Genomic DNA, 19,395 nt, shown 5'->3' with positions numbered 1-19,395 from the left:
TACCCGTTCAATCGACTCTAGCTACGCACATGACAATGCAAAGTGCCTCGGATACGCGTGCTACATAACAACTACCAAAACAGAATTTAGTCACGAAATATTTAATATCTATATTATAAAATAAACACATATATGCCCCAAATATTTAATTTATATTCTTCTGAAATTAATTTTGTTAAATAAACTATTATTACAGACTTCGCACTTTGTGAATTTGTTACCATTGTTTAAAGTAATAACCATTAATTCCGTTCGATAACTATTAATTGTGAAAACGTTTTACATAATCTTTAATTTCGTTGAAAGCTTTACCAATTCCAATAACAAATAATCAAATAAATTCAGTTTCCATACATTATAATAAAATCAAATATTAAAATGCACAACATAGAAAATCTATATACATACATATCATATAAATATAAATATTTATAGTTTATAATAGATCCTTCCTAATGCTGTTTTACTGGCAGCAGTTAATAACTATATGCTCTCTTTATTTTGTAAATCATTATTTTAAATTATCATATATTATTTAGGATTCTTCAGCGGTTCCATTATTTTATTATAATACATTACAAATGTGAATTTGCATGATATTATCACGCATGATTTCTATATTGTCAACAGCACGCAATTCAGCTTTCACTGGACCGTCTCTAGGGAAGCGAGTTGTTTCATATCACTACTCGAAGTTGATAAAAATAAATTATTTATTATATTTTAATTATATATTATATGATATATATATTTAATCACACATAAATTGTGCACTATTTTTTATAAAATGTTCGCGATAATAAAATTTTCATCCAATATTCCCATTTGCGATGTACTTTATGCTGCTATAAAAACGGTAATACACATTTTCTTTAGATACGTTATATTAACAATATCTAAATTTTATTCGGCAATCATGTATATCAAATAATATAATTATTGTTATCAACTCAACGTAATAAGTAAAGATATTAAATTAAAATTGTTTTCAATGTTCTCTCGAGTGCTCCTCTCAAATCTATTCAGTATAACTGAGTTTAATAAATAAATAAATTCGTATTTTCTGTATTTCAACGATATAAATCCGGGTTGAATTGAGAACTTATAAAGTTGCAGAACACTTACCTGTACACGTTGCGTCGTACACGGTAAGTTCACAGATTGCCTTGAAAATAAAAGCCGGAAAATCAACATATGCAAAGATCGGGAGAGATGCATGCACGATTGCAACTGTGCTGATGATGAGTCTGGCATGCCCTTACCTCTCCGCCCTACACAGATTTTAAGGGAATTTCCTCGTGAAGAAAGAAGCAGGGGATCGAAGGTTTAGAAATTTGTGCGTTTATTAGTGAAGACGATGTTCGAGCAATCTCACCGCTTAATTTCATCGACGATGCCGACGCGAGGCCTCCGGAAGTCGCGTTGAGGTCCTAAATGAACAGCCCTGCTGATGAGAGAAGAGGAGAGAACGACGAGTCCGAGTGCCTTCGACGAAGACATTTAACTTCTATATCACAAAATTTCTATATCACATACTTCTTGCGACTTGCTTGCAAAAGTTGCAGCAAAGAAAAATCAACGAAACAAGGTTTTATAATAATAAATATATAATAATAAGGATAGTCGCAAAATAGCAGTAATAATGATAATTATTTTATAACAATATAATAACGACATATAATAACGACGACGCTAATAATAAGATAATATTGCATTTACAAGTCTTCAAAGGGACATTTACGCTTATTTATATCGTTGTCGTTCTACCCTCTTCTCTCTCTCTATCTAATCGCGCAATTCTCACTGCTTACGATCTTCACTGTATCACGTTCGTCTTTGGTGCTACGCGAGTATGGTGTCGAGTATGGTATCGATTTGAGATCTTTACTAGATACCGCGTCTTTCGTGTTTTCGGTCGCGGGCTGTCCTCGCGTCGAACAAAGAATCGAAAATTAAAAAGACTCACGCGTCTCACCCTCTCACATTCTCTCTCACGGTTACTCTCGCACGCTCGCATTCGGCACCTATGTGTGGAACATAGCACATATTTTTTTCTGTATATTTATATATATTTTTTTTCTCTCTTTATATTTATATATATATATATATATTTATATATTTATACTTATAATCATTAATCCTTCGTTCATTTTATACCTATCTATATATTATCTACAGGGCAGTAGCCAAACGCTGACTGACTGTGCGAACTGCGAGGGTTGTCACTTGTGCTATCCGCTCGCGACGATACCGACGACTTCGATTTGACTAGAGAGACGCACGCTCATACATCGTCTCATATTTCCCGATCACGATGATCCTCGGGAAAGTAAGCGCGTCTTTTGTTATGTGTTATGTATATTATGGTTGGCATGTTTTCTACCTGTCGCGACGTGTACCGTCTATAGCTGCGGTCCACTTGACGCTACAAATGCTTCGAAGAATTTCTCTTCTCTTTTCTTTCAATGAAGAAAGAAGGAGAAGAAGAACGCTCCAAAGCATTTGTAGCGTCAAGTGGACCGCAGCCTATATGTCGCAAGTGGAGAGATCGCGCGGGCGCGCCGCGATGCGCTCGAAATTCTATCGCTCTCTTGGTCGTTTCATAGCGCGGCAAATATTATGTACGTCGTCCATCGATGCGTTCCAGTAAATTCCTGAGAGTATATTGTTTCGCGAGGGAAAAAAAAAACCGAAAGAAGTACGTAAGTAATACGAGTCTCTTGAGCTTGCGATACCCCGGTTGCGGTCTCGGCCGAGCGTCGTTTTATCTTCCCGATATCGTGACGCAGAAATCGGTCTTACGACGTGAGACGAGATGCTAACAGTGGCGGCAAGTTTACATCCGACATTCATTTTGCGTGATTTGTGTCTGACATAAGTATGGACGCCAGAGGAGTTTCTTCGGGACATTACTTTATATTAAGCTGGCTATTAATCTTTGCGTTTAACATTAGTTAGGTGTTAGGCTGATATTTCACATGTCGTGCGACAAATTTTTCAAGCATGTTGATTGGTTGCGAAGTGGAAAAGTTCTCAAGCCTTTAGAAATCCTCTATCTTGTAGCCAATCAGTACGCTTGTCATAACGACATATGAAATATATCAGCCTTACCCCGTATTTCTTCATTTTGTGGCATTCTGAGACGACTCTCCAGCGCTTACGTTACTTACAATTGTCAAACACAGAGTGCTATGTACTATACATACTGCAATAGATCTCAGATGTAAACATATATTAATACGGTGAACATTCGTGTGAACTTCTGTAAGAAGAGGATAAACTCGAAGGCAAAGTATATATCGTTCGAGTCGAAGCGCATCGCGGCCGAAAGGAAATTTTGATGATAAGCGGGCGCCGCGGCGCGAACGATGTTAACTTTTCGATCGTGATTACAAACGTCGATAACGTCGCTCGAGTGTCTCATCGTGTGTATACTCCCTCTTTTATTTTATTTTTATTTTATTTTAAATTCTATTCCGTACTTATACTTATAATTAGTGTTAAAAGATGCATCTGCCGCACCGCGACGCCTCGCCATTTTTCATCGAACGCCTCTTCCGTTAAATTTCTTTCTTTCTCTCTCTTTTTCTCTCTTCCCACGTTTCTCCTGTTTCATTGCTCTCGTCGACGCATCAACGATGATGGTTCAATTTCGATGCGATAGCCTCGACTTTTCGCGCGATTTTAAGGGATATTTGGCATTTTTTTTCTCGTATTTAGGCCCTTTTCTCCCATGATTGCGCGTTTCCGCGTAACGATGACTAGATTCTATACGAGCGTACGTTGCTTTGCGTCAGCGTGGGTATGTGTGTGCGTGTCTCTGTACACGTATATATATATATATATATACATATATATATGGGGCATTCTCGCTGAAATTTTCACACTTTCACTCTGACCTATTGCAATAATTTTGACAATTTTTTCCCGAAAAGTATTTTAAAAAAGAGAAGACACCGTATTTTTTTGTTTGGACCTACGATTAATATTTCCAACAATGTAATTTTTGTAAAAATTGAATTTTTTGGTAACTACTTTTTAAATAGTAATATCTTGGAAATGTTCAATCCTATCAGGTGAAAGTTGTTCAGTTCAAAATTAATTACATAATGTATAATATTCTCTTTTGAACAGTCTAAAATTGTGTTATACGATGTTAAAGACCTTTAGACTGTCCAAAAATTAAAAAAAATATATACATCATGTGATTTATTTTAAACTGAACAAATTTCAACCAAGCGGTTTTTTGATAAGATTGAACATTTCCAAGATTCCGTTCCAAGATAACGTTTTAAAAGGTAGAGTTACCGAAAAATTCAATTTTTATAAAAATTACACTGAAAATACTGATCGTAGGTCCAAACCAAAATATACGTGTCTTCTCTTTTTCAGAATACTTCTCGGAAAAAAAATTGTCAAAATTCTTGCAGTAGGTCAGGGTGAAAATATGAAAATTTCAACGAGAATGCTTCATATATATATACATGTATGTATATATATGTATATATACGTGCGTATGTTGCGTATTCATGTGTGCGTATGCATGTGATTCGTGTCGATTGAATGTCATTCTTTTCTTTGGTGATCGTCAAATTAGTTCACTTCAACGCCGCACGTTCGATCTTTGGTGTGTTCTCGCTGGCAGTAGCTCAATATCCGCCATGGGGATGACGCCGAAGTGGCGAAGATCCTTGTCCATCGGTAATCCGTAAAAGTATGATGAAAGCGAACGATTCGAGGTATCCTTAGCAATAATTTTTGAAGAGAGATTCCCTTTGTCTCTCCCTTTCTCTTTCTCGACACTCTCCTTGTTTTTTTTCGATAAATACGATTTCGCGACCTCGTCCTTCCCGAGGAGGAAAATTCGCGGACTACTGTTGATTATAGAAAAGTGCGCGCGATAAAAAATGCATTATGATACGTTACCCTGAAGTTACAGCGGGCTGTATGACGATGTTAACTCGATTCTCCCCCATCCATGGAAGGTAAATGTCGCAGAACGAGAGAGATATAAAGAGAAAAAGAAGGAAAGAGAAAAAAAAGAGACAGAAAGAAAGAGAAAGAGAGAGAGAGAAAGAGAGAAGGGAGAGAAAAAGAGCAAACAGTAAGTTCGATCTTGAGCAGATTAAACCTATCTTCACGAAGACACGCGTCATTTTCGACGAGTTCTTGCTACGCGCGTGTTAATCTTAAGATCACAGGAGACACAATCGCCATAAAATATGTCCGGGATCAATTGCGTCCTGAGAGAGGGATAAATATCCATTATTCTGAAAGCTCAATTCGCGAGCTTGCAGAGTATGTCCGTCCGCGGAAAAATGCGTGTTCGCGGAATTTCGGTCGAATACATATGACTAGAAATATATGTAGCGATTATCTCTTCAACATCAAACGCATCAGCTAATTATAGTTATGTATTACATTGTGAGCATCTCGTTTCGTCGAACGTACCAGACTTAAATCAAATAGTCAGCCTCTTTCAGTCTGCTTGGCCTGTGGCAAATTGAGTTAGAATCATATCATTCACATTTTACATGCGCGAATTTAATTAATAAGAATAACCCAGAATGTTTTTCCAATTTTTCCTTTGTACTTGCTGAGAAATAGAAGAGGATATCTCGACTATTTGTAATCGCTCGTGAAAGACATAAGGTATGTGGTATGTGATTCAAATCGAATTAGCTTTTAAGCCGAGAAGAGCGAAAGAGAAAGGGGGGAAGCTCGCGAGCTTTCGTTCGAGCTTTTGAGTTACAATTACAACGAGGGTAGATTGCGAGGCTCGAAGAGCGATGGACACGGAAGGATCGATGGTGTTCGCGTTTGGTGCCCGCCATCCCCGTGCGATCGCGTGACCTTCCTTTCTCGGGCTACGATCCACCGTCCCGCGTGCATGCGCTCTGCGCCGAACTCCTGAAAGTGGAACGCCGCGATTTGTGATCTACGCGACCGACCGCGATCGCGATCTCGTCGTACGTTCAGTTTATCATCATCATCATTATCATTATCATCATCATCGGTGTCGTAATGGCTCGCGTGCAATGGCGAGCGCGATTACATGGCCCCGTTGCGCCTTCGCGTGGAAGAGCGAATCACTGAACAAGCTCCCGACTTCCGTGCGAGCGATCTGACGCGACCAGAAAGCTCGTCGTCCACCCGAGGGGATGGAGATTCCCTCCTGCGAGGGATTAGCTTCGTCAGCCATGTCCGCTCGGGCGATTCCTCGCCTCGACGGAGGCTCTCCGACGAGGAGGGTGTTGCGAAACCCTTGCCGAACGGTTCGGCCGATCGTGACTTTGATGAAGGTGCTTGATTTTAAAGGTCTTGGTCCGCGCTCCCGACGTCTCTGGACCATCACGATCACGATTACGTCGTCCCTCGTTTGCTCTTCGCCTTACCACTATGCTCCTGCCCAGTGCTCGGGCTGGGCGGAGCGCTGTTATTCATTCTGGCCACCCTTCGATAAATCTCGCTGTTGACGAATCGCGGATACGAGTCCCGGTGCATGAGGGTGTAGATTTGCAGCTGTGCTTCGTCGAAGGTGTGCGGCGTAGGCTCCACCATGTTGCGGTTCACGATTTCCCGCACTCGCGAGTCCAGACTCACCTGCAAAAAACACAATCGACAAAGAAAATGGGTTAATAAAAATTCTCGTAACATATTTATGATTACATGTATGTGAAAATATCTTGCGAAACTGCAACTCGTTATATTGTTCTTAAGTCTTAACTTACAAATCACTGTTCGCATGCAATTCACATGTTTTTCCATAAAACATTAAAATCTTGTTCTACGATAGTTTATTATCTATATCGTATAATTCTACGATGTTTCTTTGTATGATAATGAGTAATACAATTTTTAAAGTTGCATTTTATTTTTTTAATTGACTACATAAATATAACTTTTTCGAAACAGACAAACTTAATACCTCAAAAATAAAGATAAATAGGCCGAATATGCCAGTCCTTTGACCAATTTTGCAACAATTTTTCTTTATCACAAAAATGGCGAAGCATCGAACTATCGATATGTTCAAAGCTGTAAACAATGATGAAAAAAACTTTCTGAGAATTATAGGCCACAGTATGTATACGAGGTACCTTTAGCACGATCTTTTTTATGTTATCTCGTAAAATTATGTAGGTGATTGCAATAATGCACGGAATTATACGTGCACTGTACAATTTGCCGTAATGTTCGAATGGCAAAAGAAGGTTTCGTGCATTCGCCCCGTTTGGGTGAATAAGTCGTTAAAGCGGTCACTAGGTCACTAGGTCAGTCGGTTAATATGAAAAAAATCAGTCACGCGCATTCGCAGAGCTTTTCTCAAACAAAACATTACATTGCAAAAGTACATCCCTCTTCACTTCAAACTGCATTTAATTTTACTGCCTCGTTTTTCTAATTCTCGCGCGTTTGTACCCTCTATTTTTCGCATCTCGATAAAATGGCGCAATTAGATAATACATAACGTTATCGATTCTATCGTCAAAGCTAACAGCTCTGGAAGCGTAGGAATTATTTTGTTACGAAATTTATAAGTTCTTATGATGCATCGCTATTCAAAGTAGTAGATACTGATCGCATGACGCTGTAATGCTATTTATATTAACTAAATGGATGGTCACGTTAGAAACTGCTTATATATTTCTAGGAATTGATACTATCTCTACTTCGATCGAATGTAGGTACCATAATGTATCATAGTACCAGAATGTATTATAATGTACCATAAATATACTTTCAAGTGTCACATAAAATAATTGTAACTATACTTAATTCACATAGTCATATATTGAGGATGCTTATACGAATGTATATATATGACTTTATTATTTATACTGTTTTGAAGTAATATGTCGTTATTTTATATAAACTAGACACTACAGACGCGCGCTTCGCGCGCGCTATTTAGCTTTAACATTATGCTATTACTATTACACTATTAACCCTTGATATACACAACTGTCAAAATATACAATGACAGCTGCAAATGAAGTAAGCGCAGCAAAAGAACCAATCGGCATCGCGGAAAAGTGACAACAATACCTACGACATGCTCTTTTTAGAAGAGGATACCATTTACTACTTTCTATCTTACTATAAATAAAAATTTATTAAAACTATCTAACAATTGCAAAAAAAAAACAGTAACAAATTGAAATAACCGATCCAAAAAGACTTTACAATTGCTAAATAAATTAAAAGAAACATGAAAATATATAAAGAATATATATACAAATTTGTTTCAAAATAAATTCTAGCTTTAACTATCGTTAGTAATTATATATTAATAGTAATAAAAATATCTTTTATCTCTATTTTTTACAAGAAAACTATAATTATGCCATTTTTTATAATTGTACATGTAAATAATAGATCAGCGATTATTTACTAGCTCCTCCTAAATGTCTCAATCGAGTCACGATTACGATTATCATGAATAAGTAAGTATTTCATGCGAGAGATTAAGAGTCTACTTACTTCTTTTGGCGATAGTATGGATATGTAATCCTCGTAAATGTAGCGCGCCTTTTCTTCGATCTTCTCAGGATTGCTCTCCCTCTTGAGTTGCTCGCAGGCAAGCCAGAAGGCGATGTTCTCCTCGCTGTACTCGCTCACGAGGAACTCTCTGAAGAGCTTGCGGCCGGTGGCGCTCTTCATTAGTTTGTCGAAGGACGAGCCCCAGGTCCTGACCTCCTCCAAGCTGCAGCGCTCCAGACCGCCGTCGAGGCCGTCGAGTCCGTCGAGACCATTACCCGCACCTGCACCCGCGAAGTCGGTAACGCTGATACCGCTGCCATGCTCACCGCCGACACCGGCATTGCCCTTTTTTTTGCCCTGATCGTCCGCACCGGTACCCGTCGAATTACCGCCGACTGCCGCCAAACTGAGACGACAGCGCACGTTAGAACCATCTTATAGGTTTCTCATTATCGTTAACACCGTGTAGAATTATGCGAAATAATCGAGACTGTTAATGGGCTGATACGATGATTCCATGATCAATTTCTATGACGAAAAATTACCAACTATTTCACGTTTGAATCGCGTTCGAAAAGAAGCATATGTATACGTATTTATGTATAATATGTACTTAAAGCTTATTACTGCAAAAGAATAATTAAAAATAAAAATTCATTGTACATTTTTTGTTGTGCAATCGCTTTAATCTACTTTACGTTATTGTGACAGTAGATCTGATCGATTCTATTACCAATCAGATTGAAATTTATCATAAATTATCGTGTCGATATTGGTGTCGAGGTTGAAGATCATAAACCATCGTGTTAATTATAATTATACGATTGTACGATTGTAGAGGAACGAAAAAGGAGCGAGGGGAAAATGAATATCAAACTCGGTAGCCTCGGGAAACGAAGATATAAAATGAGTGGCTAATGGAGGAGTGTAATCCGGCGGACACGCACACAAATGCAATAGGAAATAATAATAGGCAACTATATAACGTCAAGATGAACTAATTTAATTGAGACACCGCGGATAACGTGAGACACAAAGAGATGTGAACGAGCGGCATCGAATCGCGACAGAAAATATTAGTCGTGTCGATAACAGGCCCAGAACCGGGTCATTGAAAGGCCGATTCTTTGTGCTTGATAACGCAGCTGTACTATGGTGTTTGCGAATCACAACTGTGGAAATAAATGGCGATTCTGAACGCGGTTTACGCGACTTGGTCAGTTGGCAAATAACAAAAATGACTGTTTCTCTACTGGCTGCCATCTGAATCAATCAGACCTGCATTGATTTCTAAAAGTTTTTTTACTTGACTGAATAAGAGAATAATAATATTTGGTAATTTTATATTTCTTACGTGCTACAAGCGTTTGTTGCAAAGTATTAAAGTATACCATTTTATTTGATTAATTTTACAAACAACTGTAAAATTATTGCGTGTTTGCAGGCTTATTCAATTTTTCATTATTATTCATTTTTACGTCAGCAGTGATTTCTTTTAAAAATATTTCTCAGTTATAGCTATAATATAACAACTAATAAAATGGACAACCACAGTGATTTCATTGTCAGACATGTTATTGCTTTCGAATGAAGCTTTGAACTGTTATCGAGGGTGCATTTGCCCTCGAGGGTTAAGGAAAAATATAACGTTGCGCAACATGAAGCAAGTAGAAAATTTTATAGTGCTAAATCAGAGAAATTGTTATATTTCAAAATACGGATTTTTCGAAAGATTCCTATATATTAGTATAACGAAACAGTTAAGAGTACACGGTCATGTTTTCTCGTGGTATAGCAATTCAGGAAATGTCGTTGCACCTTAGAAATAAACTCTTTCGCGTCGATGCCAGCCCAGAATGAGTAGGTTACGCGTATAATCTGCAAAGATGGTTCGCGTAGGAAGGACGCGTGGTATGTGCATAACCCCGTTTCTGTCAGCCGTAATACGTGCATTACGATAGAGCATCATCATCGACATAACAAACAAGCAGCATTAACGCACACAGTCCGTGGCCTGCTTACCATTTATTCCTACTTGTGGCATGAAACACAGAAAGGCAATATGTAGGTACGTCTGCACGGTAATAAATGGATCACACGCGAGAGTTTAAAGACAATGGACCGATATCGTTTCAATGCCGAGAGGTTCAGTGGATGAAGTAAGCACGAAAATAGCCGCGCGATAACGATAATAGCGCGTTACTCGTTTTCATCTACCTTATGTTAGTGATTAAAATGAAAACTCTTTGCGTAGACTTTTCAGTAACTCGCCATCGCGAGTACGTAAGGCAAACGTACCAATGCCGGGACACTTAAGACCTATGTCTGGACACCTTTATTATCTTAGTTTATAAATAAGTATAACGCAAATCATAATCAAAAATAAAAATATAATGCAAGAAAAATATTATCTTTGATTCTTTGATTTTAATTCGCGTTATAACTTATTTAAGGATAAAAATATCCAGACATAGGTACGTGTCCAGGCATCGGTACATTTTCCTTAATCACAGACCGAGAGACTGAAGTCACTTCGCGCGATTCGGAGATCTATCTTTTGTTTATTAACGATTTGTCCATTGTCGTATATAAATCATCGAGTATCATTCTTCACAATTTAATAAAACATTTCGTACATTGGTGCGCTGTCCGTTTCACGGAGTTGAATCAATGTAAAACGTCAATATAAACGTTATGAAAAGAAAAACATTTCGAATAAAAATCTAAGAAACGGCAAGAATATTTGATTTTTTAAGATTTTTTAATATTTAAAAGAAGATTATCAAGATTTTTTGTTTTAATAAACAAAAGCCTGGCTCGTTTTTGCAAAGCAATTAGAAAGGACGCGGGACAATAAACGAGTAAAACAAAATTAATCGTATTGTTCTAATATCTAATCACCTGTTTTGCTCGTTTATTATCCCGCGTCCTTTCCAGTTAATTTTCTGCTTTAAATAATTCTGCTCTAAATAATTACTGAAAGTGTTAGATTGACATTACAAAAGAACAAGAAGCCGTTGCTCGACTATTGTGCCAGCAATTTCCTTTAGATCAATCGCATCGATGTACGAGATGTGATCGGGCAAGATCGATAATACCACGAGCAACTGCAGCAACAGCACCAGCATAGGCAACAGTTGTCCTTCTTCGATCGGCCCGTGAATCCGGCCGCTTGGCGTTGCTGTTGCTGCGACTGCTGTTGCGACGTGGGCGCCTGTTGCTGCTGCTGCTGCGACTGCTGCTGCTGCTGAGACGATTGTTGCGGATTGCTATGCTGCATCGTGGACCCCGAGGCCTGGCCTTGGTTCTGTGCACGGAGGCGGCAACCACCAGCTACACCTTCGCCGCCTGTCCCGTGACTAACGCCAATCCCCATTGCGGTTGCACCGAGTCCACTCGACATCTGGAAGCGACATCCGCCCTCTGAATCCGCACACCACGTGCGAACGAGCTTATCCTGATGCTAAGAATAGTTCTACTAAATCAGTGGTTTCCGGAACACAATGGACCACTTGTCGGCTTTGTGATTTGTTTACGCAAGGTGGCTGACATTGAATCTTTTTAGAAACACACTCTCGAATATAGACTAATAATATGAGATTCTTCAACGCTAGTATTGCGCACATTTCGTGCACATATTAGGGTACAAAGAGTTAAATTATATTTTATAATTATAATAATTTAATTTTTTTTTGCGTATATGCGAAAAAAATAATCATTCTTTAAATATCAATGTTTAATTTATCATTAAAATGTAACAGACATTTTTATTGCAAATCAAAATTATATTGATTATAAAATTTGTGGAAATAACTGGGAAAAGTTTTGGGAGGGAAACAGAATTGTTATACGTCGAAAGTAGAGTTCAATTAAGCATTTAGCACGAGAACTGCAATCATCAAGTTCCCATTTAAAATGGTTCATAAATCATAAATCCTAAGAAGAGAATAGGACAATCTACTCGTGTGGCAACACGATAAAGTTAAGCTTAAATCAAAATAAGCTGGTTGTACGATAATTGACACATAAGCCTTCAAAAAGCAACCAATTAGTTCGGATACGATTGTCGTACGCTCAGCTGCACGTATCGATTGGCTTGTATTTTCAGCGCGGCCCGGCGATGGCGATATCGAAGTGAGAGATGTAGCTGGAGATTTATTATTCTTCCGTTCGCTGTTCCATTCGAGGTCTCCGGTATTTAAAATTCATGATCGCCAGACGGCTGAGCTGACCGATATTGGATTCCCGGAGAAAGTCTAAGGAGAGGATTAAACCCTTAATGCCATATTTAAGAACGCGATCTCAATACGAAATCACCATATTTCCGACCATTTCTTAGTAAGTTTTGACATTACTCAATTGCAGTTTTGCTTATAACGTTTTACGTTTTGGAGCAAATCGATAATTAATCTAGTTTATTTTCGCGTTGTATTTTTTTTCCTTTTTTAAAATTACGAAAAATACATATTATAGCGACAAAAAATATCAACGGGAAGACCACCTCTTTTTTTGTAGGTTTTATTGTAGGTACGATATGTTGAATCAAAATCAATATTCGAGAATCTCAAATATCACTAAAGTCTTGATGCAATTCGCATATTTATGAATTCTATCTTCTCATATTTTCCTATTCCGTTAAACGAAAGAGAGGTATCTAAATAGACGAACGAAATTCTGAGCACATAAATTTATTCTAGCATCGAAACCTCGCGATTCTCGCGAAAATATTCACAAGCGCGGCTTATCCATTTTCCTTCGTAACCCAAAAGAGATTCGCGGAACGAAGTTTGGGTATGTGCCTGCACATGCACGTAACCGCGTGCGGCCCTTTATTTTTACACCGTGTTGTATATCGATGACCCGTTCTCCGTGCGGCCTCGCGCGATAACGACTACATCGGACAGAGTCGCTTATAGGGAATGTGGGTAGAGGTTGATAAACAGCGAGCACTGGCGTAAAGTATACACGTGTATCCGCGAGTAAACGTGGTAGTGCATACGAATGAGCCGCCTGAAGATGAGAGGGAGGAGAGAGAAAGAGATGGGGAAAAGGAAGAGAGAAAAACAGATACGAAACAATTGGGATAGGAAATCGAAATTAGACAATCGAGGTCGTAGAGATTGGGAAGAGAAACTGTCGTTTAATCGCCTACAGTCGCTTATAGAGCGATATATAAATCGGACACGGATTTACACGCGAGCGCGGTGATTTAGAGCGGTCAGGAAATAGAAGCCGGAAATCGGAGAGACCACGCGCAAAAACCACGTTTCAAGTGGCTGGCTCGTAAAAACACACCACGCGATTTATACACGAGGCGAATTCCAACTCGTATCTCAGGGTTCATCTGTTCGAAAACGAGACTTCAATTACGAGACAATATAACGATGCAAATTTCAATAATCTCCCAGCGCGATTTGTTTTGGCAGACATTATGGAAACAAGAGCCGCGTTGTTTATGGAGAACAATGGGAAATTTAGGAAACATTTCGTGCTAGGCGATTAATTATAAGCTACGAATTTTGCAGTTAAGATAGTTTCAAGATAGCTAGAATATAATAATAAAGATTTATATCTCAGTGACAAGAGCCACGTATCTGCAAAGTTGCGCGAGATTGTGTTAATATAATTAAATAAAAATAATTACATAAAAGTAGTATTGTGTCAATTAACCATCTATATTAGTTTTACAATGCTTAGAGAAATTAAATTTGATAGTTATTATTAATTATAACAAAAATGAGAATAAGTAAATCTGATGATTATTATTAATTAATTATAACAAAAACAAGAATAATAAGTAAATTATTTGCGTTAATTGATTAATTATTATTGGTTTATCTTCAATAGTTATCAAAATTTGTATAGAGAAATGTGTATTTTTGTATGGAAGATAATTGACATTTTTTTATACAATTTTGGATGTTAATTTCTTTTCATAATGCCCTCAAATGCAAATACTGTCACTGCGTTTAAAATGGTTCTGAAACGGCGATAGTGTTTACGCATAGGTGCATGTCAACATGTCAATGGCCCAATGGTGTGTTGGCTTCATGCAGCACGCAATCGCGAAGCACGTGCAAGCTGCAACCCCCGTTTTCCTCCTCGCAAGCTTCGCCCAATAATCCCGTGAATTTATTTCGATCGGAGCAAGCGTATGCGCATATCCATATAAATGATCTTATTGTGTCCTTACGTGAACATTGAACGAATGGCAAGCTGTAGATATTTCGAGCGACATTCTAACTAGTGATAATAAAGGTCTTGTTCATGTTATTACACTATGCTATTTCAGAATTAATTTGCAATAATCCAATTCTATATTGGGATAATTTAAGCACGGTTGAATGCAATCGGTTTTCAATATCCAATCCAGCCACGTTGTTTATTTGCACGTTACTAAATTAGAAAACGCTTCATAAACTCCGAAAATTAGATCGTTAATTAAGTAAGGCATATATACGTAGGAATTTTTATATTGTTATAGCTCTTTTTTTTAACTTTTCGTTCCACGGATTTAACTGCGATGTTGCATGCTTAACTGCCATGTGCACACATTTGTATGAGAAATATCACTGCGTTCCATCGCGCCGTAAATCGAATTGGCTGCTGCAGTTAAATAATCTTCGAAGAAGATCAGCGCGACTCCATTACTATTTCGTGCTAAATCTTTAATTCTTTTCTTAAGACAGACGTAACGAATGCAAGTATACGTTTACGTCTTGGCTCTTACCTCTATCATGTTCCATGCATTCGAAAGCGAGCCCAGCTCGCTTTCCGCGTCTTCAGGATCAACCTAATCGGTGCGTGACCGGCGCGGCGCCGAGATGCGAGGGTGCGGGTGCGGGCACGGCCGCGAATGCACCGTGCCCGCGTTTGCGAGTGTCCCTCCCGATATGCGGTCGTCCCTTTAGCCCGGTCCTCCCGCGGAGCCGCCTCGCCGGGCCTCGCCCGAAGCCCGCATGCTCCCAGCGCGCACCAGTGCCCCTCAGCTGAAACCGCGTAACAGCCCAGCGCACGTACCCTTCACGGACTCGCGGACGGATACATAGGTACACGCACCACCAAACAGCCAACCGACAAGCAGGTTCCTCGCCTCGCGATCGGGCGAGGCGCTACTACGCCGACGATGATGGCGACGTCGCGCGACGACACTGAACAACGGCAGACCCCGACAAGCGGAAGGTTACGTCGTCGACGTCGCGCATGATATTTTATCCATTTCCCGCCTTCTTCCGCTTCCTGCTGCTGCCGATTGTCCGTCGTTTTTCCCTCGATGATCCTCTTCGTTAATACCACCCGTGCCACGATACCATTCCACCACTGTCACCCTCTCGCGGCGCCCTCCAGCCCTCCACCCTTCTCTCTTAACGGGACAGCCGCGCGCGCGGATCGACTGGTCGGTCAGACGAGTTAGAGAGGAGTAGGAGAGAAAAGGAGAGAGCAGAGAGAGAGAGAGAGAGAGAGAGAGAGAGAGAGAGAGGGGCGGGAGTGCGCGGATGCGAAACCTGCCACAGAAAGGAACAGGAAGTGGAGATCCTTTGCTACTGATGGCGTTTACTTTCAAGGATGAGCGTGATACGATTGAATGAATTCGTCGTGCTCCATCGAGATACGCAGTCCCGTATCTCGAACTTCGAAAATTCGCTCGTTCGGTCAACCAACTGGGACCGAATCCTTGAACTTTAGGACGATGACGATAACGACGATGCTGATGATGATGAAGACGTCGCACGCGATCGACTCATCACATGCTTCAATTACGCGATTTAAAAGTGCGACTGCGTCGCGCCGTGCCACGTTCTCGGGTCAGCGCCGACCTCACATCATCTCTTTTCTTCGTGGTTGACCTAGGTGGCCGGACGCGATCGTGCAGCAGTTTCGTTCCCCGTTGCGCTTGATGGAATTATAAATAGGTACTCGCGCCTGTTAGAAGATGTTACGCGAGGCGCTGGCGCGGCCAAGCTTAAATGTCTCCGCTGCTGCCGCTCAGACTGATGCTGATGCTACCGCTGTGTCTGCCTATGTTCTTGATGCTGTTGATCGCGCTGACAGGTGCCCGTCCCGCGTATCTTGTACGCGCGAGCGCGGAAGAAGGTGCAAGGAAGAAAGACAGACGAGAAAGAAAGAGAAAGATAGGAAAAGAGGGAAAGACGATGAACGGAGAATGTTAGCGTATTTGGTTCGGCAGAAGGAGAGAAACGTTGAAAGTAAGAGCGTGAGATATTGAGAAGATATAGATGAGGCAAAGAGAAAGGGAGCAGGCGAGAGAGAGAGAGAGAGAGAGAGAGAGAGAGCAAAGAGAGCAGAGAGAGCGAGAGAGAGAGAGAGAGGAGGGGAAGGAGATTGGAGCGTAAGTGAGTCGATGCGCTGGTTATTGATTGGCAGCAGTCGAGACCAGACGGAGAGACAAACTCGCGCGCTGTCACGCCGGCAAGGTAGACTGCTGAAGACTATCTTCGAGTTAGCTTCTCGTCGACTGACCGTTTGGTATCCTGCCGGAAGACTTCCGGTCGCGTGTTGATCTTTGCCGGTCGTACGGAAAACTTTTGAGGAAGATTAGTTTCGGGAAGAGATTCGGATTTATTGATGATAATTATACTGGAAGTTGTCGTAAATCCTCTCTTGCACGATTTCGAATGTATTATACCGTTTTCGGAGCACACCGACGTTTTCTCGTTTCTTTGTTGATATTCGTCGGGAACGCTGATAAATTGTGATAGAATGGAAGCGATGTAGAATCCGACGCGGGAGTCGGGAGTTTATCTTGACGAAAGAAATCTTTGGAGGATACGGCCTGAGAGAGAGAGAGTACAGCAAGATGGATATCGATATATTCGGATGCACTGCTGCGATCGATTGCCACGATTTTCCCTCGATTTATGTCGCGTGTATCCGAAACACTTATCACTGCTACGTCCGCGTGTTGTATCTTATCCTTATCTTTTTCTCCTTTTCTCTCTCTCTCTCTCTCTCTCTCTCTCTCTCTCTCTCTCTCTCTCTAGCTCTTTTTCACTGTTCGATGCGACGTTCGAAGGCGTATCCGGTATTATCGCGTGTCCTTTCCTCGCCGCCTCTTTTTTCGCGCGGGGACCGTTCGCCTTCGCGCCACTTTATGCGCGTTCCCCGTTATTATGCCCGGGCCGACGCGGGCAACGGTCGGGAAAGCTACCGGGAGCTTTAAAGCTCCGCGACCCGCGGGGAGCTGTCGTCCGGAGTTCGGCCAATATGGCGGTTACACGCGCTTACACGGTGCCTTAGCCACCACTGTCTGCCTATTTCGCGCGAACGATTCCAGCGACGCCGACGCCAAGCGCCGCCGACGCCAAGCGCCGCCGACGCCAAGCGCCGCGACGCGGATGCGTCTTCGCAGACCGACGCCGACGCTGTTACCATCATAGAACGTCGACGCCGACACCGACACGATGGTCGAGCCATCGGCCGATGTACGAGTACCGCGGTGACGGCGGCAGTGCTCGTACTCGCGATCCTTGCGTGCGAATGACCCGCCGATCATAGAAGCGTCGTTACAACTATGGCTCGCCACGACGAGCAATCGACGATATGATCATGACGACGGAAATCCGTGTACATGTAATTTGAGAGGAGAACAGAGAATAGAGCGCAAGATAAAGCGGGAGCACGGGCAAACTAATCGGAAATGTTAAAACGATATGTTGGAATGATCTCTTAATGATAATACTATTAGTTATGACAGAATCATCGATACATAATGATAACACTAATAGTCATGACAGAATCATCAATACGTAGTGGACAAATTAGATAAATTAATTGCCGTGCTTTACGCATTTCAAGCAGAGTAAATAAGTAGTAACGTTAAGAGATAAAAACAAATTTGATTCTAAAAACGTTAAGAGAATTTATGTCTAGGAATTACATATAAATGTATAAAACCATTCGACAAATATATTGCCGTAAGTCTGAAAGAACAGTTGAATATTTCGGTGAAAATAAAATAGTAAATAGCTTGAGAGTATATTCTAATTTATATTAATAATTATAAATAATAACTATTGTTTAGGATAGAAAGATTCGAAGATGTATTCGAAATTATCATTGTTTCTCCATCGGGTGAAAGAATTTGAGATAACAAATTCTTCTATTAGATATTCTTTATATTTAATAGCAAATCTTTATAATTTCAAACCATTGTGTGTTAACGTAAACAAGAATTCTCTTAAAACAGTATGGCATATTAATGCAATTACGAGATATAATTCTATGTAAAAAAATTGTTTGCAATTTTTAATCTTATTTCGTTCACTCATCAGTGACAATCTTGGTGAAAAATGACGTCAAAAGGGCTGAGAGTTAAAACTATCATTTCTTGGTAGGTTAAAACTATCGTTCTCTCGATGAACTTTGAATCTTATATAAAGCGCTGTTAATAATAGATAAATAAACAGCTAATAATAAAAGTGATATAAGAGAACTAGAAGAAAGCGAAAGCAAAACGCATTTGTGGCAACGTGATATGCCAGGATATTTTTGCAAAATATGGATATAAGGCTCTTTCATAATTATAAATATCATCACATTCTGAAAGGAGGCGCTTGTACGCAAAAATAAATAGACACAAGCTTCATCGTGGACGTCGCAAACCTATGCTTAGATTTTTATGGAAATCTCCCGTCGTGTATTTTAGGGATATTACGTTTTCGTGGCAAATCTCATTTTCTTCCACCCTTCCCTAACCGATGACGCCGTCCTTGGCACATCGTCGTTTTAGCAGCTTTTAAGTTAAGTAGTTCCGCGTTTGTGGTGCGAGAGCGGAAATTTCTCTCGCGCTAAAGTACCATCTCCTCCTTCCGTTCGCGGCGCGGCGTCCGATCGATCATGCGACTGCGGCCAATACTAGACATCATCATCCCTCCGTTAGTTTTTTCCGCC

General features: G+C 40.3%; 1 protein-coding gene across 5 annotated transcripts; it reads right to left on the bottom strand.

The window, feature by feature from the left end:
* Positions 1 to 1,320: 1,320 nt before the first annotated feature.
* Positions 1,321 to 17,768, bottom strand: Dhit (regulator of G protein signaling double hit). Of its 5 annotated transcripts, none has more exons than XM_077422297.1 (5): positions 15,215 to 17,768; positions 11,583 to 11,947; positions 10,507 to 10,518; positions 8,485 to 8,890; positions 1,321 to 6,603 (listed from the first exon to the last, which is right to left on the bottom strand). In XM_077422297.1, the coding sequence occupies exons 1-5, from the start codon at positions 15,221 to 15,223 to the stop codon at positions 6,364 to 6,366; spliced, it is 1,032 nt and encodes a 343-aa protein (XP_077278423.1). In that variant the 5' UTR covers positions 15,224 to 17,768; the 3' UTR covers positions 1,321 to 6,363. The 5 variants fall into 5 exon arrangements, with proteins under 5 accessions (XP_077278423.1, XP_077278424.1, XP_077278427.1 ...); XM_077422298.1 differs by having other exon boundaries at positions 10,507 to 10,515; positions 11,586 to 11,947; XM_077422301.1 differs by having other exon boundaries at positions 11,583 to 11,887; positions 15,215 to 17,767.
* Positions 17,769 to 19,395: the final 1,627 nt, after the last annotated feature.

This window comes from Temnothorax americanus, unplaced genomic scaffold (genome assembly GCF_048541705.1).
Source record: "Temnothorax americanus isolate GAGA-0224 unplaced genomic scaffold, ASM4854170v1 Scaffold7, whole genome shotgun sequence".
Taxonomy (NCBI): Eukaryota; Metazoa; Arthropoda; class Insecta; order Hymenoptera; family Formicidae; genus Temnothorax; species Temnothorax americanus.
The sequence above is the reverse complement of the archived record's forward strand: the minus strand, read 5'-3'. Positions and strand labels throughout refer to the sequence as shown.